Source organism: Lepidochelys kempii, chromosome 24 (assembly GCF_965140265.1).
Source record: "Lepidochelys kempii isolate rLepKem1 chromosome 24, rLepKem1.hap2, whole genome shotgun sequence".
In the NCBI taxonomy this organism is placed as follows: domain Eukaryota; kingdom Metazoa; phylum Chordata; order Testudines; family Cheloniidae; genus Lepidochelys; species Lepidochelys kempii.
The window spans coordinates 8339517-8362174 of NC_133279.1; the positions used below are offsets into that span (position 1 = coordinate 8339517).

The window sequence follows — 22658 nt, forward strand, 5'->3', positions numbered from 1 at the left end:
GCCAAAACGCTGAGCGCCCAGAACTGGAGTCAGTGGCAGGTGGACCTCACTTTTTTCAGAGGTGCTGAGCAAGGGTGCCTCAAGCCAGGCAACCAAAGATCAGTGGCTATTTTAATTTTGACGAGGCACTGACCCCAACCCATTAATTCCTGCTTCACAGAGCCACAACTTTCTAAGGACTCCTAGGGGCCAGGTTGGGGAAGAGAAAGGGGCAGAAGGGCTTCAGATTTGGAAAGCCATTTATTCTCTGAGGCCAGACAGGAGATACCTTGGCCCCCAGCACTTGCAATTGACTCTGTCTGAAGGGGGGCATTTGTCAGCCAACCTGGAGGGCAGGAGGGAGGGAGAGAGAGAGAGAGACCCCTCATGAAATCCCTTCTCCGGTGCACTGGAGATTTCAATGCAGATTGCAGCAGAGAGCCAGTTAAGCAACTTTAGGACCTGTCTGCCATGGGATTTGAACCATGCTTGGAAATAAGAGTCTGATCCCTCATTAAGTTTCACTGCCGATACGCTGGCTTCAAAACCATACAGTTTGCACGGACTACGCAGAAGGTTCAAGTGCATCTGAAGCCTTTCCTGAACTCAAACGTGGCTTGGAAAGTCATGATCTCCAGACACCATGTTCGAGGCTGCTTGGGTTCTGCTGTCTCTGCTCTGTTCCACACTGCCAAGCCATTTGATTTTTCTAAAAGATTGGTTTGGGTTGGATCTGCCTGGGAGCTTCATCTAAACATACTGGTGAACGAGGACTTGGATTTGATCCGAAAGTATTTAAAAGTTTTACCATAAGATTTGTTGCGGATCACTACAGACCTGCACAAAGAATCTCAAGTCTGCTGTTGGCATTCAGATCAAAATAGCTGCTTTATAAATCCATAAATAAAGAACCCCAGAAACAGAACAAGTCTCTGCCATGAACAATTATGCTGCAAGGCTTGAAAGAGCTGAAACAAAATCAGTTACTTGGCAATTAAAGGTTTCAGAGTAACAGCCGAGTTAGTCTGTATTCGCAAAAAGAAAAGGAGTACTTGTGGCACCTTAGAGACTAACCAATTTATCTGAGCATGAAGTGAGCTGTAGCTCACGAAAGCTTATGCTCAAATAAATTGGTTAGTCTCTAAGGTGCCACAAGTACTCCTTTTCTTTTGGCAATTCAAGAAAGTGTTAAACAAAAGGTCCACTTTCCAAGTGAATGAGAGACTCTGAAGACAACTCTGCCCTCTGCTGTTAAAGGCAGGCTTTGTAGCTAGCAGGTTTTGTGCCACAGACAGCAGCAGATGCTCTCCTGGATTGAGTGCATGCTTCCTTACTTGCTGTTAGATGTGGGCAAAACACTGGGGTAAACTCTCAGCTCTCCCTCAAAACAGAGTCCTCCTTGTCATTTCTAGCCACCCCGCTCCCAGAGTCCAGCTCCCTGCTGATTTGTCTCACCATTACACAGATGCACCAGCTGGCTACTCTTAAAAACTTACTTGGTGGCTTTTAGTCTAATGGCTACAACCATCTGGTTTTAAAATCTCAGTTACAGCAGATATTGTTTGTTAGCAATTGCCTTTAACAGCACGAAGCCCGGTGCTGTTGCAAGAAAGTTTGATTATTGTTCTTGAGTACTTATTCAGAGCCCCACAGCCTAAGACGTGGAGCTGAAAGAGTCCTTCTTAAAAACAGGTGAACATTTGGGCTCTACTAACTCTGATGGCTTCATGACCACTATGGGGAGGGGGGCAGGGTTATGTCACCAAACAAGTTAAAGAAGTATGGGCTGGATGAATGGACTATAAGGTGGATAGAAAGCTGGCTAGATTGTTGGGCTCAACGGGTAGTGATCAACGGCTCCATGTCTAGTTGGCAGCCGGTATCAAGTGGAGTGCCCCAAGGGTCAGTCCTGGAGCCGGTTTTGTTCAATATCTTCATTAACGATCCGGAGGATGGCGTGGACTGCACTCTCAGCAAGTTTGCAGATGACACTGAACTGGGAGGAGAGGTAGACACACTGGAGGGTAGGGATAGGATACAGAGGGACCTAGACAAATTAGAGGATTGGGCCAAAAGAAATCTGATGAGGTTCAACAAGGACAAGTGCAGAGTCCTGCACTTAGGACGGAAGAATCCAATGCACCGCTACAGACTAGGGACCGAATGGCTCGGCAGCAGTTCTGCAGAGAAGGACCTAGGGGTGACAGTGGACGAGAAGCTGGATATGAGTCAACAGTGTGCCCTTGTTGCCAAGAAGGCCAATGGCATTTTGGAGTGTATAAGTAGGGGCATTGCCAGCAGATCGAGGGACGTGATCGTTCCCCTCTATTCGGCATTGGTGAGGCCTCATCTGGAGTACTGTGTCCAGTTTTGGGCCCCACACTACAAGAAGGATGTGGATAAATTGGAGAGAGTCCGGCGAAGGGCAACAAAAATGATTAGGGGACTGGAACACATGAGTTATGAGGAGAGGCTGAGGGGACTGGGATTGTTTAGTCTGAGGAAGAGAAGAATGAGGGGGGATTTGATAGCTGCTTTCAACTACCTGAAAGGGGATTCCAAAGAGAATGGATCTAGATTGTTCTCAGTGGTAGCAGATGACAGAAAGAGGAGTAATGGTCTCAAGTTGCAGTGGGGGAGGTTTAGGTTGGATTTTAGGAAAAACTTTTTCACTAGGAAGGTGGTGAAGCACTGGAATGCGTTACCTAGGGAGGTGGTGGAATCTCCTTCCTTTGAAATTTTTAAGGTCAGGCTTGACAAAGCCCTGGCTGGGATGATTTAGTTGGGAATTGGTCCTGCTTTGAGCAGGGGGTTGGACTAGATGATCTCCTGAGGTCCCTTCCAACCCTGAGATTCTATGATTCTATGTCACGAAAGGCCCCCCAACATGCAGTCAGTGGGAGTTTGGCCTAAGAAAAGGCTGTGGCAATCAGAACCTCAGCAGTCAGCATTAACCAACCTGCTGTTTGCACATGCTGGAGGAGAAAGCAGACCGTGTACTTACAGATGCTCTGGGGGGAGAAAAAGCATTTGACCAGCACCTGCATAGCTGTGGCACTAAAACAGGCCAATCCAGAGGCTTGGACTCTGGGGAACGCAGGCAGACCCGGAGATACAGCCCCCACCCACTGCATACTCATGGATTAGACTATAGGCCTGTGTCCCCCAGCTACGCCATTACTGGGGCTGCAAGCAGGAGAGGCAGCACTGGTATCAGGGTGCCAGGGCAGTCTAGTCACCAGATTGTTGCTGGGGGTCCCAGGCAGGGTGCGTCACACTGTTCGGTGCCATGCTAAAGGAGCTAGTTGCAGTTTCACTGTCGCGCCCATTCTGCGGCAGAACAGAGAACAATGCTACGTTCTGTGCATGGGAATTTAGTGCTGGTGAGATGTTCTGGAGGAAGATGGCACAGATAGGATTGTAGTAAGGTTGGCAGTGGAGATGGGGACTTGGTCATAAAGACTCTTCCCCTCCCAACCACTGCAGCCTTCCCAGGGGGACCCTCACCTGCCAGCACTTGAATAAGCAGGGCTTTGGAGCTGTGCTCCGGCTCCGCTCCAGCTCCGGGCTCCGCTCCGAAGCCCTGTGAATAAGAACTCCTGCATTCCCGTGAGCTCCCTGTGCCACAGGAGTTCAAAGCGGCACTAGGGTCAGGGAGAGCAAACGAACCTCCAGCGCTTTGACCTGTCGAGAGCGATCGCCCTGGGAGCGTTTCTTGGACTCCACCTCCTGCTCCAGGTTCTGCAGGCGCTGGGCCAGCACATCCTTATCCAGCACGGCGCTTTCCCGCTCAGCCTGGCTGTCCTGAAGTGCTTGCTTCAGCCGCGTGATCTGCGGGAAGAGACGGCGTCAGAGAGCTACCGCGCTACCCCGGCATTCCCCTAGAGCCTGCAGAAAGCTGTACATGCCAGGCATCTGAAGATCTCCCCTAGTGACCACACAGGCTGGCTCACAGGTGTAGCAGCTGGACAAAGCAGAGGATCCTGGGGGAGGGGAGAAGCAAAGGCTTTAGGAGGACCAGTGTGGTGCCAACCATTGAACGACCCCCTAGTGGCCTCCAGTGATACTGTGTGGTTGATGCTTGCAGTGCTAGCGAGCCCTGCAGACAGCCATGGCCAACCTGCTTCGGCTGGAGGAGAGGGAGAGAAAAGAGAAACAGCCCCCATTTCTGCACTGTGCGGCGAGAGGAGACTCTTCCCCCGCAACCAGCAGGCTCTGGTCTAAGGACACTTCTGGGCACCCACGCATAGTACCGGTGATCTGCTCTTTGCATAGCAGAGAAGACCCAGCTCTGTCATCAGGGTGATTAACAGATGTAGGAGGGGCCAGACACCACCAAGCTAAATACTTCAGGTAGCGAGTGGCCCTCTGGATAGCGGCCAGCCTGCAGGAAGGGACTGGAATGACTCTGGATTTGAAACAAAAAACCCACCCCCACACAAGCCAAGGAGGGGAATGCACCTCACACAGCACTCCAGCCTGTGCCCTACGTGTGGCCTGGAGCTGGTGATGCTGCAGCTGACCCAGAGCTTAGCCACAGCAGAGCTTCCCTCTTTGCACAGAGGGCTCTCAGCAGCTGGATTCGGAATAGCTGGGCAGAGCTCTCCAGCCCTGCGAGCGCACAACCCCACTCCACCCGCACACGCTGGGGCCCAGCACTGGGCTCATGGGTTTCACAGGAAGCACCTTAGAGGTATCTGGTCTCAGGAAGGCCGAGATGCTGCAGTTTCACTCGGAAGGCGAGAATTACTCCAGCTTCGATCTGTCCAGTCTGCGCTCCCAGTCGGAACAGAGCAGACTGAACTAGAGAGAGATTCCACTACCTGTCACTCCTCTTAGCCCTGGAGGGCCAGCCCAGCTCCAGAGGAGGGAACCAGAGTCTGTCCCCAAGTCCCCCAAGCGATGCAAGAGGGAGGCAGACTCTTTCCTGGCTCACAAACGGAATTTGCTAAGTTCCGACTGCAGGATCTTTATTGCTGGCCATGTGGGAGCCAGACGGCGCCCAGTCCGACTCTGGTCCCTGCTGGCGCTTGCTGTTACAGATGCTCACCCCTTTACTTGTCTACTGAACAGATCTGATCTGGGATCGCTGGTGATACAGCCTCTGCGATGCCCTTGAGCACAGCCGACTTCAAGGACACAGCGGCCAGTCTCAGGTAGTGCAGCCTCTTCCACTGGAATTGGGGGCAAGGGAGCTCTTGTACTGTCTAGAGTTACATTGGCTGCTGCTCCTGCATTCTCCCATGTTCCAACAGGGCTACGCTCACCTTCGGATCAAGGCCTGAGCTGAGCAGGCAGTTTGCCTGAGGCAGGGAAGGTGCGTGACTTGGTTACACTGGGTAATTTGAAAGTGGACGAGGGACGTTCGCATCTTCCCAGCGCTAGTGATTTCTGGCAAACACATCGTAGACGCCGTCTCTAAAGACGGCCCCTGGCAGGTTGTGAGCAAGACGAAGCACCTGAGAGCTGGCAGCCTACCTCGTCCTGCAGCCGGCCCATGGTGAACTGCATCTTCTCCACCTCCGTACCGCGGTCCTTGGCCTGCTTCTGGGAATCTGCAACCTCCTTCCGTAACTTCTCCTTGTACTCCTCCAGCTGCGACTGCAGCATGGCCAGTGAGCTGTGGGACTCCTGAGCCATCTGGTCCAGCTAGAGCACAGGAGAAGGAGTACTTAGGAACCCACAATTAGTGCCCACAACCAACCACCTCCCCTGGGCCACATGGAGATCAACGATGCCATTGGAGCCACCTGGGGGGTCCCAGTTAACGTCCATGGGAGTGGAGGGAAGAGAGCCCTAGTAGGTTTAGAACCACCATGAGGAGGAAGGGAAGGAAGTAAGAGGGTGTTCCCTGCAATACTGGTTAGTGGGCTGGACTTTCCCCTTTTTCTCCCAGACATTTGGTTTGAACAATAGAGCTGAGGCTGCTAGGAATGGTACTGATGTCCGAAGGAGACGGGCAAAGCTGAACTCAAAGCAGAGATTTTGCACAGAAATGCCTGTTAAACGCAGCTGGCTAACCTGGCTGGGGCCAGCAATATGAAGTCCTTGCAGGTCACCCAGCAGCACAGCTTAGATTTATACAGCACCTATCGCTGGGGTAATCCAGCCACCAGAGCTCATCATCCAGTGAATTTCATAAGCGAGCCTGGTGGGGCCAGAGGACTGCAAAATGAGTCACCTTGGATACCAGAGTTCACCCTACAACTCCCAAATCTTCTAGCATCCAGGACCTGCCAGGATGCTGCATCCCTTGGGGTCTCTAGTGAGCTGAGAAGTCGTAGTGGGTTTTATGGAGACTAATGAGACATTTTAAGAGGGCAAGAAAAGCTAGTCTGTACTAATATCCTCCCCAGCTGGTGGCTCAGCACCTTCCAGATGGCTCCATATTTCAGCTGGTTTCGCAAGGCATCTCCAGTTACTCTACTGGGCGAGCTCCCAATGCCACCCCTTGGCGAGCCAAGCCACGGCAGCACGAGCCACATGCACTCCAGCTAGCAGGCCAGCCCGCCGCCTCTGCAGAATCCCAGCCAAACGCCAAGCAACAGCTCTGTAAGCCTGGGCGACAAACGGAGTTGGCAGCCACGTGACACTGTGTAATGATCTGGCCGTTCCCTTACGTCAGGCCTCCCCTGCAGCGCTGGAGAGGCGTCACCCACTTTAATGCTCGCTTCCCGCAATGGCCAGTTATTGCTCCTCACTGCTTTATCTGTAACCTAGACTGGAAACTCCTAAAAATGGGGAGGCAGCGTGGCCTAGTGGACAGCGCACTGGACTGGGACTCAGGAGACCGGGATTCTATTCCTAGCTCTGCGGCTGGGTGACCTTGGCCCAGTTACTTCCCTGCTCTGTGCCTCAGCTTCTCCATCTGCAAAATGGGGACAATGGTACAGGCCTTCTTTGGAATTTACTCATCAAGAGCACTAGATGAGAGCCGGGGATTATTAAAAGCGCCCTGCAGTCGCTGGGTTTGTGGTGCCTAGCACAGTGGGGGCCACCCTCGTACAAGCTGATGAAATACTAGCTCACAAGAGGTTAAGAGAGCCTCTTCTAAACAAACAGAAGTGTCAGAGCTTGTAGGACAGCTGCATGGCAACTCCTAGTCACGTACCAGCTGCTCACAAGCTAGAACGATACACCCGAGAACCACCTCGTCCTGTGGCTAAGGATACCAGCTTGGAGGCAGGAACTTGTTCTCCCGCAAAAGGTTTCATGGGCTTCTCCTAGCACCTGAGATTAAAAGACTAAATCCTGTTCTAGCCAGAGGGAGAGGAAGCAGAAAGACTGTCCCGTGTGTGCTCTATTAAAGGGCTCCCAGACAGATCTCCGAGCACGAGCAAAATACAGTCACAGGCGGTGCTTAATGCTGGCTGTGCCAAACGTGTTAGCTGGCGGGTGGGCAGGCCGGTCGCCTGACAGGGAGAAGAGAGGCTTCCCCTAGACCACCTCCCTACCTTGTGCGCTGGTACAGCTCAGCTCGGGTGCAGCCACCTGATCTGTTGGCAACACCAGCTGATGTCCAGAGTATTAAGCCCAAGGTCTCTGAAAGCTCCCGCCCAGCCAGAAGGATACCATGCTTGGGTGGAATGGAACAGTTTATGAACCTGATGCATCTTAGCGTTAATGTTTCAACGCAGCCAAGACCTGTTTGCAAGCAGGTTGCTGGCAGGGTGACCAGATGTCCCAATTTTATAGGCACAGTCCCAATATTCAGGATTGTGTCTTATATAGGCACTTATTACCCCTCCGCCAGCTCCCGTCCGGATTTTTTACAGTTGCTATCTGGTCACCCTAGCTGCTGGACATATCAGAATCCCAGCCCTTTTCAAATAGAGGCCTCTCCCCTTATTGGTAGCAAATGCCACCAGTGTAAGATTTGGGGGGTGGCGGGAGGTTTAAACTCTGGGCCCTTGTGCAAGCTTCTCAGGACTAAGATGGCCACATCCTACAGAGACTACATGTCCCAGCATGCAGTGCAATAACTTGATCCAAGCGGCCCTGGGAGAGCATGGGCAACACCTGGCCCCTCCCCCAGGCTTTAAGCTGGTGACATCAGCTGAGGAGTCTCACAAACCTCTCTGGTCAGCTTCTCTGTGGTCTTATCCAGCAGCCTCTTCTGCTCCTCCAGCTCATTCTTGGTCCTCCTCAGCTGTTCCTTCTGCTTCATCTCCTCCTGGTGCGAGGCGTTCAGCACTTGGTGCTCCTGAGATAGCCGGCTGAGACTCCTCTGGGCCTCTTCCAGGCGGCTCTCCAGAGACCTCTTGGCCATCAGCAGCTCCTGCTCCTGCTCCGCAGCCTCCTCCAAGGATACCTCCATCTGTCTGCGATCAGCCTGGAAGGGGAGGAGCTCTCAGAGAAACAGCCCAGCCCCTAACATCCCTGGGAGCTTTGTATTTGAATATCTCAGTCTGGACGGGGCAGCATGGTCCAATGGATAATGCTCAGGAGATGTGTGACCTGCGGGTGACCCTGGGCAAGGCCCTTCCCTTCTGTGTGGGCAGTAAGCTCATTGAGGCCTGGTCTACATGGCAGCAGGAGGTTGACAGAAGGCAGTTTACATCAATCTAATTATGTCAGAGTACACACTACAGCCTCGCTCCCGCCGATGGAAGTGCCCTGTTACACCAACAGAATAACTCCACCTCCACAAGAGGCATAGGGCTTATGTCGGTGTAGTTAAGGCGACGCAGTGTCCTGTAGACACTGTATTACTTACATCTATTGGCTGTCATTCTTGTCAACTTCACAGCTCTGCTGGAGCCGTGAGATTGACAAGCCAGCTCCCCAGCAGGGCTGCTGCATGGTCTCCACTCCTGGCTCAGGATCCCCCCCTGGGCTTCTCAGCTCCCTGCTAGAAATGGGGCAGCTGACTGGACACCAGGCGCACCCCTTGGGCACTCTGCTCCCTGTCGGGAGCACAGCAGCTGACGGGACTCAGCCCCCCCGCCACTGCCCCTCTAAAGTTGGTGAAAGTGCTCCTGGTGAGGACGTACACCACTGACGGAAAAAGGGCAGCGTGGACACGAATCACAGGGCAGTGATTACTACAGTGGCTGTAACTCTATAGGCCGACTTGACTTTATAGTGTAGACATGCCCTGAAGCACTGACTTTCTTCAGGTCTGTGCAGCACCCAGCACCATGGGGCCTTCAAGGCATTCCCCTGGGAAGGAAGCTGGGGAAGGAGGTGGGTCTGTGCGTACGGCAGTGCTGCTGCCCTCCTGTACCTCCAGCTTGGTGATCTTCTCCCTGAGCCTGGCCTCCGAGCCCTCCCAGTTCTCGGAGAAGTGCCTGTACTCCTTGACCTGCATCTCCAAGCCCAGGATCTTCCTCCTCAAGTCGTCATTCTCCTCCTGCGTCTCCCGCAGAGCGGACTCCATGGCCTTCCTCATCTGCTCCGTGGCCTCCTTCTCGCTCTCCACGGCCACCTTCACCTGCACGCCGGGCAAGAAAACATGCACAGGTGAGTCCAGGGCCAGATCCGGACACCATCCGCTGGCACGTGGGAAGCCGGCACTCACAGGAGCTGGTCTCCAAAGGCTTCTGTCCAGCGGAGGGCAAATGGGCTCTCAGGTGCAGATCTTTGGACAGAGGGTGCCCGTTCCACTGTGGCCCCACACACAGTGAGCAGGCGCCTCTGCAAGAGGTGACACCTCTCGCTTGCTGGGTCAACGGGGTGGGAAATGGAGCCTCTGACGGAACTCCAAGGATATGGAGGCGGCAAGCAGCCAGACACGCGCAAGGGGCATTGTGGGCTCAGAGGTTTGCTGCTGTCACAGCGATAAAGGGCAGGTCTCGGGGCAGGGTGCAGGAAAGCAAGCTGTGCAGAAGGTGCCCCAGATCTGTGTCCTGGGTACAGTCCTGTGCCCCACACCCCTGAGCTGCAATAATCACTGCCCACCGGTGCCAGTTACCCAGGCTTGCAGCCTTCAGCATGCCTGGCTTGAGATCAGGCAGGGATAGGCATTCCCAGGGGTCCTCTGCTATAGGGGGTCCGAGCTGGGAGACCCGGGGCTCTTGCCTTGGCAGCTTCGTCGTAGTCCTTCCTGAGCTGCTGCAAGTTCTTCTGGAACTGCTGCTTTAGCTGTTCTACCTCCATGTCATGGCTGGCCACCTCTTCCTGGAGTGCCCCCTTCAGGGCAGCCAGCTCCTGCTCCCTCTGGTGGACCAGCTCGTCCTGGGCCTGCTTCTCTGAAGCCAGCTCCCTCAGCTCCTCTTGGGCTTGACGCAGCTTCTGCAGGAGGAGGAGGAGGAGGAGGAGGAGAGTTGCTGACAGGCTTTAAAGAGCATCGAATACACGCGCCAAGCTCTGGGAGTCCCGGCAGTGCTCATGAGGTAGCCGGAGGTCTAACAGAGAGGGAACTGGGCTCCCAGAGAGCCTGCTACCCTCAGCTTAGCGGTGGTCCCAGTTAAGACCACTGCGTTGTGGTAGCTAGGCCTGGGCAGGAAGTGGTTTTTCCTGTCCCCATTTGGGGGGAGGGGGAGGGGGACAAGGAGGGAAAGAAAAACTGTCAGAAGATTCCCAACCTGCTCTAGCCATAACCCCCTGGGCTCTGGGCAGCAGAGAGTAGTGGGGCAAGCTCTGACCACTTCCTTACCCTGCCCTCTATGCCAACAGCTACACCAGTGGTACAGTGGCCCCATGTGCCATGGCGATCTCAGGGAGCTCATTTTAAGGCACCTTTCTTCTACCAGAGTGGCCTGAAGAGGCCTTGGCATCCGTGAGAACCGGGCCCCAACCTTCAGGTAGTTCACACAGCTGCTTCATGAGCCAAGAGCCACCTTCCTTCTGACCACGCTCTGCCCATCATACCTTCTTCAGGGCTTCTACTTGGCCAGCATCCACGGTGCTGTTCCTGACCTGGTCCACCTCCACCCGCATGGCCGAGAACCGCTCCCGCAGCTCCCGCAGCTCCTCCTCGAACTCCTCCCGCTCCTGTTTCACCTGCATGAGCCTGCGTGCGGGAAGCGAAGTAGTGCCAGGTGGGCTCCCCATTGCCCCATGGAAGAACCATGGGGAGTCTGACCCTATGGGAAGCTGGGCTGAGTGGGAAGAAAGCCTATGAAGGTCACCAGGAGGGGTGCACTGAGACTTAGGTGGCTGGCCGCATGCCCTGTGCACACCAGCCAAGCCTGAGCTACACGACCCCCTATCCTCCCTTGGGTAACGTTGTGACAGGATCAGAGAGAGGCACCGTGCAGCTCCTTGCTGGGCTCCGCATCAGCAATGCCAGTGCCTGTAAGCCTGTCCACCGACCGCATCACGGCTTCTGCCAGTGAGCCCAGGCCAAGAATCCTGCCTTGATTCTCCCTGGAATGACACCCTAGAGCCAGGTTGGGAGACATCCCCCAGTTATCTTTCCTGGATTTACAGGAAAGGCGTTTGAGGGGAAGGGATAGCTCAGTGGTTTGAGCACTGACCTGCTAAACCCAGGGTTGTGAGTTCAATCTTTGAGGGGGCCATTTAGGGATCTGGCGCAAAAATTGGGGATTGGTCCTGCTTTGAGTAGGGGGTTGGACTATATGATCTCCTGAGGTCCCTTCCAACCCTGATATTCTATGATTCTATGACTGGATAAGATGGAGCAGCCGAACCCTTTAGGGCCACTCTAGCCTGTGGGCAGATCAGCCCTAGCTAACCATGCCCAGTCACAGCTGCGATCCTGGGATGCACACGGCGCATCAGTGAGAGCTCACTCCTGCTTGGTGCTGCGCAGCTCCTCCTTGTTCTTCTGGAACATCTCCCTCCAGTGGCCAGTCTCCTCGTTGCTCTCCTCCAGCTCCTTCTGGAGCTTCCTCACTATCGAGTTGATTTTCTGCCTCTCGATCTCTAGACTGGCTTGGTCCTAGGAACAGGAAGGAAGCTGTCAAACATTTGCTGTTGGGTTGGGTGCATTTACTGCAAGTAGGTTGGGAAAGTTGTGCCTTGGTAGAAACCTCTGCAAAACTTACACAGGGTTCCTTACAGCTTTCCGTGTACTTAGTGGAGGCTTCCAACGCACACCCAGCCTAGATCCTGTCCTTTGTTACATCAGGGTCATCTGCAGTAGCTTCTCTAAAATCTAGGGAGCTCCTCCAACTGGATACTAGTGTAACACACCAGAATTCAGCACCACGGAGAGACATATTCGAGCCATCGCTTAAGCAAGTGAGTTGAGCACCCACAGGTAGCACTCGGTCAATGGATTCAGAAGTTCAGTGCTGGGGGAGGAGGAGCGCTAAGTAACGTGCCCCTTTTCTCTGGCGGTTCACAGTGCTTTGCACACACCAACCAAGGCATCGGCTGAGCCGTTGCACCAGTTTAAGTTGAGCTGGGACCTCTTTTAAACCAGCTTTCATTAAATCAGTGCAGAAGGCTGCATGGACGCTGATTTTGGTCAGCTGTGTGGAGCAGAAATAAATCAGGTTCTGACCAAAATGAGCATCCACTGAGATGTCTGAACCAGCTAGAAAGCGGTTTAAGAGAGATCACACCGTAAGTTAAAACTGGTGCAACTTTCTGGTATAGCCCAGAGCCTCCCCGTCACTGAGCAGGGACATGCAGCGCCCATGGCCACACCACCCCTCGAGGATACTTTAGGACAGGAAGCAAAGGTCGTAGCCAACTGAAAAGCTAGTGGGGAGGGCATTTAAGGGAAGCGGGCCACAGCTATAATTTTCTATGTCTTCTAAATCCAGTCCGTAAAATGAGCAAGCCTTAATCTCCTAGCAGACGCCAACAGTTCCCCCAGCGTGTTCGCTTTACGCTTCCATTTCACGCGTCTGTGGCTTTACCTGAGACACGTCCTCCATGTTTCGCCTCAGCTGGTCCATGTCGTGCTGGTACTGCTGTGTCACCCGGTCCAGCTCCTTGTCGTGATTCGCCACCTCCTCCTTCAGGGCTCCTTTCAGTGCTGTCAGCTCCCGCTCCCGCAGGCGCAGATGTTCTTCTTGCTTCTGTTTGGCATTGAGGACCTCCTCCAACTCCTCTCTGGTTTCCAGAAGCTCCTGAGGGCAGGGGAGGGACAGAGATGCTTTCCCCACCTGGAGCTATGCTATACACGTCTAGCAGTGCTGTAGAGAGGCAGTCTTGGCCAGTGGAACACACTGGACTGGGACTCTGGCAATCTGAGTTCCCTTCCCAGCTCTGCCCCCAGCCTGCAGGGTGACCTTGGGCAAGTTACTGTGCCTCAGTTTCCCCATCTGCTCAGTGGGGATAATGAGACTGACCTCCTGTATCCAGTGCGGAGGGCGCTAGGGATTACTGGTGGAATGCTGATTCAGGGAGAGGCCCTGCTCCCCCAGTGCTGTAATTCAGCGCAGCACCGTCGGCTTCAACGGCCGCATCTATTTACCCCTGCTGAGAAGCGCAGTCAGGATCCAAGACGCATGATGAGGTGGGGAGAGTCATGTACCTTCATGAGCTCGTCTCGGTCTGCAGAGTCCACCGAGGTTTTCCGCAGCCTGTCCAGCTCCTCGTGCATCCCCATTAGCTGCTCTTCTGCGTCTCCCAGTTTGTCCTCTGCCTGCTCTCTGGCAGCTTTCACTTCCGTCAGCCTAGAGGAGACCCGGTGAGCCTGTTTAGAGCCAGCCAGGGAGGAGCCTGGTCTCAGCACAGTACAGCCACAGCCCCACATACAATTCTGGCCCAGACACCAGGGGTCCTAGTGGGTAGGGCTCTGGGCTGGGAGTTAGGAGACCTGAGTTCAATTCCCAGCCTTGGCCACAGACTTCCTGTGGGACTTTGGGCAAGTCATTCCATCTACCCTGTGCCTCAGTTCTCCAGCTGTACAATGGGGATAATACCTCAAGCAGGGGCTGAGAGGACAAAGCCATTAATGGCCTTGAGGCAGTTAGGATCAGCTAGATAAGGCAAGTCACTTCTTCCTCAGTTTCTCCATCTATAAAACAGGGATGCCCACAACCTAACTCAGGTGGGAAGGGCTTATTAATGATGGAGAGCATAGTATCCATAGCGAAGAGCGTTAGCGCTCTGCCAGGACCTGCGTAGCCCACCCCAGACACAAGAAGTGGCTCCTACTCTTGCAAGCGGCTTTTCAGCTCCTGCATCGTCTTCTCCAAGTCTTCCTTGAGGAGCCTGCCCTTGTCCTGCGCCTCCGCCAGCCGGCTCTCCAGGTTCCGAGCAGCACTGCTCCTGGCATGCTCCCTGGCCTGCTCCGCTTTCTGGCGGAGCTGGGAGAGGGGAGAATAGAGCATTAGCGGCCACGGAAGAGGGAGAGGCTAGGATTTAATGGATGCTGCCACCAGCTAACTTCAGAGAACGTTTCTCGTGGCATCCCACAAATGGATCCTCAGCTGGCGTAAGTCAGTCCACTGACTTCACCGGAACTGGGCCAGCCGAGGATCTGGTTCTAAGGGGATTAGGCACCTCACTCCTAATTTGCGGGGAGGGAAGGAGGTAAAAAAGGGATGGGTTTGTGCAGGGAACTGGTTAGGGGTAGGCAGAGATAGAACCCACCCCACAACCCGCAGGCAGCCCTACAGCTGATATTCCAGTCCAAGAGTAAAGGGTACACAGTACTTACAGCCACTGGACCAATGTAATTACAGAGTCACTAGCCAAGTCTCCCCCCAAACCTCCCCACTCCATGCTGGGGTGTATGGTGACAGCACAGAGTTCACCCCCCCTCCCCACCCAAAGCAGTGGAAGGGTGGCAGCTCCATAGGGCCGGCAGCCTTCCACCACCCTCCTAGCAATGCAGGAGTTGACTGTCCAGTGCATCTAACCGACCAGGTACTGGTGTCACCTTTGTCTCTTCATCTAGTTTCTCCTGCAGCTCCTCCACCTTCCTCTTCAGCTCACTGTTCTGGGAAATGGATGCTCTCGCGTCCTCAGGAGGCACCACCTGTTAAACAAAGAGGGGGCTCTGTCTAACACAAGCACCCTGGAGATGCTGCCTGAAGTCAATTACTGGAGAGGAAGGACAGTCTTGTGGTTAAGACACTGACTGGGATGGCACTCTGGAGCCCTGGGTTCAAGTCCCAGCTCCACCAGAATTCCTCTGTGACCCTTGGCAAATCACTTGGCCTCCCTGTGCCTCAGTTCCCCACCTGTACAATGGGGACAACAGCCTAGCTCCACCTTCTGGGTCTTGGGAGGATGAATTGATTGATGAACGTGTGGTGCTCTGATATTGTGGTGATGGGGGCCAGGTAAGTACCCAAGACAGGCCTGTAAAACGGGGGTGGGGATCTTCCTTTCTCTTTCCTATGTACATGACAAGCACTTCACTTTGAGGACCACGTGTCTGTACAGCACCTAGCAAAACAGGGCCTTGATCTCAGTCTCTTCTGATGGTGGTAACACTGATACAGGGTACCTTTAGTTTTATCTAGGTACTTTTACAGCCCTCCATCATGACAGACTTTGGGCACCTCACAGTCTTAGTGTATTGATCCTCACAAACCCCGCTGTGAGACAGGGCAGAGCGAGTATCCCCAGGGTGCATACGGGGAAACTGAGGCATGGAGAGGCGCAAGGACTTGCCCAAGGTCACACCCGCAGCCTGTGGTGGGGCCAGGACTAGGACCCAGATCTCCTGAGTGCCAATCCAGTGGTCTCCGGTTTTTCCCCCCTCAGTGCTCAAGTAGTTCAGGCCACCAATTTTAAACTTCCTTTAAGTTAAGAGTTAAAAATGACAGTATCATTCTCAGCAGCAGTTTTTTGTTTTTGTTTTTAAACCTGACACGAGATATCGATCCACGTCCTGCCAGAGGTATGTTGGGCCTCAAGTCCGAGGCTCTGAAATGCCAGGTTTAATCAAGATCGCAGCCATTTCAGGCAAGCTCCAAGCACAGCAGGAAGGAGCCAGCACCAAATGAGCTGTGAGAATGGTGGAGTTGGCAAAATGGGTTCAGATCCCTTTTAACATGGAATATGAAACGGGAACTGCGCTCCCTGTTAAGTTAACATCTCCAGCAGCATCAGAGCTGATGCCTGAAAGGAAGCCATGTTGCTTTCATACACAGATAATTTTCAGAATGAAAGAGTCATTTCTGTCTGCTTCCCTGGAGAAGATGACAAACAAAACAAAAAACCAAGTCCAGGGCCACAGCAGCGTCCACAGGAAAAACTGATCTCTTTCAGCGAATGGGATAATGTAAACAAACACACACACCCCAGAATCCCAGCCCCAAAACTTTCATTCTTGCTTCAAACTGCTCAAGGTTGCAGTTCAGAAAGGATAAAAATATTGAGCCCTAGAGAGCAAAGCATTTGTCAGATCACTGACTTGTCAAGCCTGGAATCCAACCCCCAGCTGGGGCCAATTGTCGATGGCTTAACGAAAGGTGAAAAGCCCACAATGCATCTGACCACGCTGTGTATTGGGGGGTTCCCGTGAGGGGTGGAGGGGGAGGGAGCTCAGCCCCTTGGTGCGGGTCAGGAGAAGAGGGTAGTGTCTACAGTGCAGCTGTAAGTTTCCAGCTTGGGGCAGCATGCCTGGGCTAGCTTTGACTGAGTGAGTGCACTAAAAATGGCAGCCTTGCCACAGCAACCAACGCAAGCTGCCCGGAGAACAATCCCATGTGAAACAATAGCTAAGTAGGAGGATTGTTAGCCTCTCCCGCGGCCCACACCACCCTGGCATGCTGCTATTTTTATTGCACTAACTTGACTGGAGCTAGCAGGTGTACGTCTCTACACTTCCAGCTGCAGTGCAGATGTACACTAAGAAACGGCAGTCATCCTGCCCAATCAGTACCACCCTGGTTTGATAATACGGGGGTGAAAAATTTACCCTTCTGCTGAGAGCCGGGTGCCCCATAAGTCTTATAGGGCTTTTGCACTGGACTCTGTCCAGGGGTGAATGTCATTCTTTGCAAAATAAGGGGAGACTGATATGGAGACTTACAGTGAGCGCTTGGATCTTCTCAAACATCAGGTTGGTTTTTCTCTTCAGTGAGCTTTCTCTTTCTTTACTCCTAAAAAAGAAACAAGCAAATACCAACAAAGAAAATCATTCAGGTTAAAAGGGACACAGCCACAAGAGTCGGGGGGAGGAAAAGCAAAGCAGCGTTTAAGGCACTCGCCTATGACTCTGGAGACTTAGATTTGAATCTCTGCTCTGCCACAGGACCTATGTGATCGTGGGCAAGTCACTTAACCCCTCCATGCCTCAGTTTCCCCATCTGAGCAAGGGAGATAATTGCTCTTCACTGCCTCATAGGGGCATTGAGAGGATGAAATACATTAAAGGTTGTGAAGTGCTCAGATACTTGGCCCCTGTTACCAAAGTAAGTATTTAAGAGACATACACACTTCTGTCCAGATTTTTTAACTTAATGTTGTTGCAGGTAACACTTATGATGAGAACCTCTGGGGCAAGTTAGAGGAAAGTTTGATTCACCGCTCCCCACAGTTTATGAGGCCCATAATATATGAATTGAAGGTAAAGGGGTAAGTCCCTCTTTACAAGAAGCCATGGGAGTGAAAATCTGAAAGTGAGTGTTTCAGTCAAGTATCCACAAGGCAGGGAAGGGGAAGGAGAGAGGTCATCTTTAAACCCTTGCTTTCCCATAGAGAATCCTTTTAGTGATTAAGTTCAGCAGATCAGCTGCCTCATTTGCCCTGTACTCCCACCCACCTGGGGACTTCCCAGAGAACAGACACTATCCACCTCCACAGGATTATTTAAAACAGAATGCGACGCCACTAGGAATTAATTCCCTTTGTCGGCTCCAAGGTTGCCATGTGCACAATTTGCACCTTTCTAGAGTTGCTACCGTTTAGCCAAGAGGCTTACAGTTGTTAGTGTGTGGGTTCAAGAGTTCTTAAGCATACACTCCCGCAAGATGCCCAGGGCACAAGACTCCTATCCCAGGGCTGGATTTAAAGGAACAGAGTTTTGTTTTATTTAAAGGACCAATTTTCCTACACATCTGGGGCCAGATTTTCTACACTCAGATTCTAAGGCCAGAAGGGCCCATTGTGATCAGCTAGTCTGAGCTCCTGTGTAACAGACTTGGTAGAAAGGCTCCTGTTTAGGATAGATTTGCCTAGCGAGAGCTATGGGGCAGAGTTCACTTGAGAAACCCCACCCCCTTGAGAGAAATGTGGGGCCCTGATGCATCACGTTTGCTGGGGCCCCACCTCCTCCCATTTCACTTTATTTATACAGATGTTTAGGGGGGAGCCCTGAGCTCAGGGCCCCAGTACAATTGTGCCCCCTTTTTTCCCCCCGCCTCTGGTCAGCCCTGATCCCACCCCCAAGATGATGCAGCAAGTCTTTGTATTGTTTCAGAAACCTTTTTCACTAGAGTGAGTTTATGCAGCATTGTTGGAGTCGTATTGGTCCCAGGATATGAGAGAAACACGGGGGCGGGAGGGAATATCTTATTGGACCAACTTCTGTGAGAGAGCTGTAAGCATGAAAGCGTGTGCCTCTCACCAACAGAAGTTGGTCCAATAAAAGATATTCCCTCCCTCACCTTGTCACCCATAGTTTATGGCAGTGAAGCACTCAATGCCTCCAGTCCCCCATGCTCCAACGGAGCCAGCTGCACATCAGATGCGGATATCCTGTCTAACACTGGACCCACAAGCGCTCGGCCCAACACTCACCCATCCTTCAGAATACTGTAAATCAGTTCCTTGGTGTACTCGCTGCTCCCAGGCGGAGAGACTTCCTGCTGGTCTTTCAGAAGATCTGGAGTGGACTTAAGCTGCTAACGAGACAGGACAAGCATCACCAGATGCTCATTGCACAGCAGTAGGACCTGCCAGACGGGATCAGACCAACGGGCCCATCTAGCCTGGTATCCCGTCTGATGCGAGCCAGCACCAGCTGATTCAGAGCAATGCGCAAGCCAACCCCACCACTCCCTTTATGGAATAACCTACCCACAAAGTAAGTTTCTTCTTAAGCCCAGACAATGAGTGCTTGGTTTATACCCTGAAGCAGGAAGATCTGCATCCACCTATGACGTTGTCACTCTGCTCCCTATATTAGGAGAGGACAACAGCAGCAGTTTTGCAAGCAAACGTGGCTGGGATCTGATATAACTAGGTGTAGGTGGCAGTTAGGTTGTGGCCCTTAAGGGCCTAGTGAATTTCCGAGTCAAATGCACCTCAGGACCTACGCTCCCAGCATTGAACTCTAGTGCATAAAGCACTTGGAAATAGGCCAGCTGGGAACAGCATTCCTTAAGGAGGAGGAGCAGCAGCTTCCTCATTGGGGTAGGACGAGCCCGAAGATGGAGCATGCCGATTTCAGGTTGAATAACCACACTGCTGCAGCCACCACCAGAGTCTGGCATCGCAGGGCACGTCTACACTGCGACTGCAGTGCAAAGCTAGTGGGAACCGCAGCAGCAAAGTCTCAGCAAGACGAGCGGGTGGCCTGACTCTGTCCCCAGGGTGCCAGGCGAAGCTGGCCTGTGCAGCAGTTACTGCCATCACACCTCCCGACTGCAGTACAGGCATATCCTGAGATCAGGGACCAATGGCATCACCCAGGCAGTGAACTTGAGGCCCAGAGAGCTAATTAAAGCTCCATCCTGAGCATTGACAGCATGTGGTTTGCTGGGCTGTCAAGAAGTCAAGCGCATCGCTACTCCCATTGGCTACTCCTGTGCTTAGAGTGAAATAGGTGCTGAAGCACGGCCAGCGTGCCGAGCAGGACTGAGCCCCAAACGAAGAGTTACCTGCACTCCAGATTGCACTTGACTTTGCTGCTGCTCAACCACAGGCTCCTCCAAGCTTTTATGGGTCCAGTCTCGCATCAGCTGGACCTTGACTGAGTTTTCCTTCAGATTTTCCGGGAGCGCTCGGTTCAGGCTGCCGGTGCGAGAGGCATTGGCCGCACCAGGCGGTTTGGCAGCCAGGCCCTTCGGCCCTTCCGTGAGGCGATCCTGGAGCTGGGCGGAGCTCAGCTCTCTGGAATCGGCCGTGTCGTAGTAGGACACCCTGCCTTCAAGACTCTGTGACCGCTTCCTCTCCTCCAGGGAGATCCGGCTTCTCCTGGCAGCTCGGCCCCTCTGCTGAACCTTCCCGTCGAACTTCGTGATCAGGGAATCCACTGAGGACAGGGGCTTCGTGTCAATGTCACTTTGGTCAGCTGGCTGCCGAGGACCAGACCTGGACTCTGGGTCTGGTGATCGCTGCTTGCCTACAAACCTTCGTCCAGAAGCTGGATGGGATTCCCGGCTGGGGCCAGTCCTTTTCCTGCCTGCAATGTCCAGCGTGCTGTTGCTCTTGGTACTGGCTGGAGACTGGGATCGGTAGGTGCCCCTGGGCTGCATGCTGAGGGGGCTTGGGCCATAGGCCTCCTCTGAACTGGGGCTTAAGAGAGAGCTGTGAGATTGAGTCCTCCTCAGCTCCTCCCCAAAAGGCCTCTGGGGTGGCAGCTGTTTGGAGCCACCCTGAGGGGACGAGGAGCCATCCTGGCGGTAGGAATGAGCTGCCTCAGCGCTGACAGGCCTCGTCTCCCTCGGGTAGCGCTGGGAGCTCAGCTCCTCGTCAGAGGTGCTGTACTGGGAATGTCTGGCCACGTACCGGCTTTCCGGCAAATCAGAATCAGAACTGATGGAGCCCGGGCCTTCCCTGAGAGAGTTAGGGGGCAGCTGCTCAGGCCACTGGCTGTGAGCGGGGTTCCCGTATTTACTTTCGCTTTTGATCTGCACCCCGAAGGAGTCTTCTCCTTTCGCCCCACTGTTCAGGACCACAAAGGGCTGCCCATCAATGCCCTGGACCCTCACCGCAACCCCGTAGGAGCCTGGCTTGGAATGCTTAGGCCTGATGTTTTGGGGCTTCTTCATTTCCTTCAGATCATCTATGAATCGGATCTGAACTCCATAGTCCATGGGGTTTGGCTTCTCGGCCATAGCTCCATTCACATGCTGCTCCATCCCCGGGGGTTAAAAGCACTCCAGCCTCCTGCAAGGGAAAGAGGAGAACACTCTTATGCCACTGGCACAGCTGGGTTTAAGTAGGGAACCAGGAGCAGCTGCTGGCAAGGCTGCACTTGAGGAAACTGGGCTTATAGATTCCAAGGCCAAAAGGGACCATTGTGATCATCCAGTCAGCCCTCCTGAATCACAGAGGCCAGATCTTTTAGAGGAATATCCAATCTGGATTTAAAAATTGCCCACGATGAAGAATCCACCATGACCCTTAGTAAATTATTCCAGTGGTTACTCTCACTGTTAAAAACCACACACACACACACACACACACCCCTTATTTCCTGGCTGAATTTGTCTAGCTTCAGCTTCCAGCTATTGCCTCATGTTCAACCTCTCTCTGCTAGATTGAAGAGCCCACTATTAAATGTTTGTTCCCCACGAAGGTACTTGTAGGCTATGATGGGGCACCTGCCCCACACTGGGCTCTAAGGGGTTAACAGAGCCCATGGGAGGCTGCGCAGAAGGCAGCCAAACAGAGAAGGGCTGAGGGGAGCAGCCAAGCAGGCCCATATAAAAAGGGAGCTGCAGGGCAGAGGAGGGCAGTTCTCTGCTGGGACCCCAGAGAGGAAGGATGGTGTCTCTGGAGGGCTGAGACAACTGCCAGCATCATGGACAGAGCAGTGCTGCTAGCAGGGACCAGGGGAAGTGAGAGACACTGGCTGGCTGCGGCCCTGAGGCAAGGGCAAAGAGGATGCTGGCGCCACGGGGAAGTAGCCAAACAATTTGCTGCAGTAGCCACTAAGGGAAGTGGCTGAACAGCGGACTGCAGGTCCCCCGGAAGGGGGGAGCACAGCGTGTGGCATAGCCGAGGTCTGTGTTGCTGAAGAGGACGCTGCGGTCCTTGGAAAGATGTGGGTCCTAGAGCAGGAGTGATGGTGGCAAGACATCACCTGAAGAGGTCACTGAGCTAATTCCCAAGACAGCCAGCAGGAGGCACCACAGTGGTGAGTGAACCCCATTACATAGGCTAATCAAGTCCACCCCTAAACTTCCTCTTTGTTAAGCTAAAGAGCTCAACCACCACAAAGGCATGTGATTAACTTCGTGAAAGCAGAGCATAACCCACCAGAGCAGGCAGGCACTCTCTCTCTCTCAATGCTATTCAAATGTGGAATGCTTTGTCGATAGAGTTTATTTACACTGGAGATAAGGAGCAGTGTTCAAGAGATTAAAGTTCGGCACTCCTAATATGTGTCTCCTTTTATTACTGAAAAACATGTACTAGCAGAAGGTGCACTGGGCAGGACCCTTTAAAAGCAGAACCAGAAATGCAAGGTGCTCAAAGCAGAGAGTGATCCAACGCCAGATCAGGGCCTAAGCAAAGCTGTGAAGGAAGCAGAGCTCCACAAATCAGTCTTCAACCACACTGATGCCCTTCGAGGATCAGGGCCTATGTGACTTGCCCAAGGACACAGCAAGTCAGCAACAGAGCCATGAACAGAACCCAGGAGTCCCAACTCCCTTTCCCTCTCTATCCAACAGACACCCCTTAAATAAATAAACACACGCTTCTCAAGTGCAAGATTTTGTTGTTTCCAATATCGGGGGGGGGGGGCGTATTTTACTGCAGAACCTTAGACAACACTGAAAATTCCTTTTTACTTGTCACACTAGCAATGCATCTCATGCAAGGATTAGCCGTGCTGGAGATTAATAGCTTTCTGAAGTTTGTAAGCACAGCATTTTTCTTTCAAAAATCTCCCCCACTCCCCAAAAGCAGACAAACACACAATTGTTAAAATCTTATGAGACACTAAACCAAAAAAGCATACAACA

At 53.1% G+C, this 22658-nt stretch overlaps 1 protein-coding gene across 8 annotated transcripts in view; it reads right to left on the minus strand.

Moving 5' to 3' along the window:
• CGN (cingulin) overlaps nucleotides 1-22658 on the minus strand; it is a 66379-nt gene that overhangs the window by 22937 nt on the left and 20784 nt on the right. For 4 of the 8 annotated variants that reach the window (XM_073322420.1, XM_073322421.1, XM_073322422.1 and 1 more), the window contains exons 2-15: nucleotides 19623-20853; nucleotides 18541-18644; nucleotides 16832-16901; nucleotides 14710-14824; nucleotides 13999-14150; nucleotides 13373-13534; nucleotides 12753-12965; nucleotides 11676-11824; nucleotides 10792-10933; nucleotides 10000-10212; nucleotides 9206-9412; nucleotides 8054-8311; nucleotides 5458-5628; nucleotides 3649-3810 (exon numbers count right to left, since the gene is read on the minus strand). In XM_073322420.1, coding sequence (XP_073178521.1) covers nucleotides 3649-3810; nucleotides 5458-5628; nucleotides 8054-8311; nucleotides 9206-9412; nucleotides 10000-10212; nucleotides 10792-10933; nucleotides 11676-11824; nucleotides 12753-12965; nucleotides 13373-13534; nucleotides 13999-14150; nucleotides 14710-14824; nucleotides 16832-16901; nucleotides 18541-18644; nucleotides 19623-20825 — 3321 coding nt within the window. In that variant the 5' untranslated portion in view covers nucleotides 20826-20853. The remainder of the gene's footprint in view (nucleotides 1-3648; nucleotides 3811-5457; nucleotides 5629-8053; nucleotides 8312-9205; nucleotides 9413-9999; nucleotides 10213-10791; nucleotides 10934-11675; nucleotides 11825-12752; nucleotides 12966-13372; nucleotides 13535-13998; nucleotides 14151-14709; nucleotides 14825-16831; nucleotides 16902-18540; nucleotides 18645-19622; nucleotides 20854-22658) is intronic. The other 4 variants (XM_073322423.1, XM_073322424.1, XM_073322425.1 and 1 more) reach the window with 4 other exon arrangements.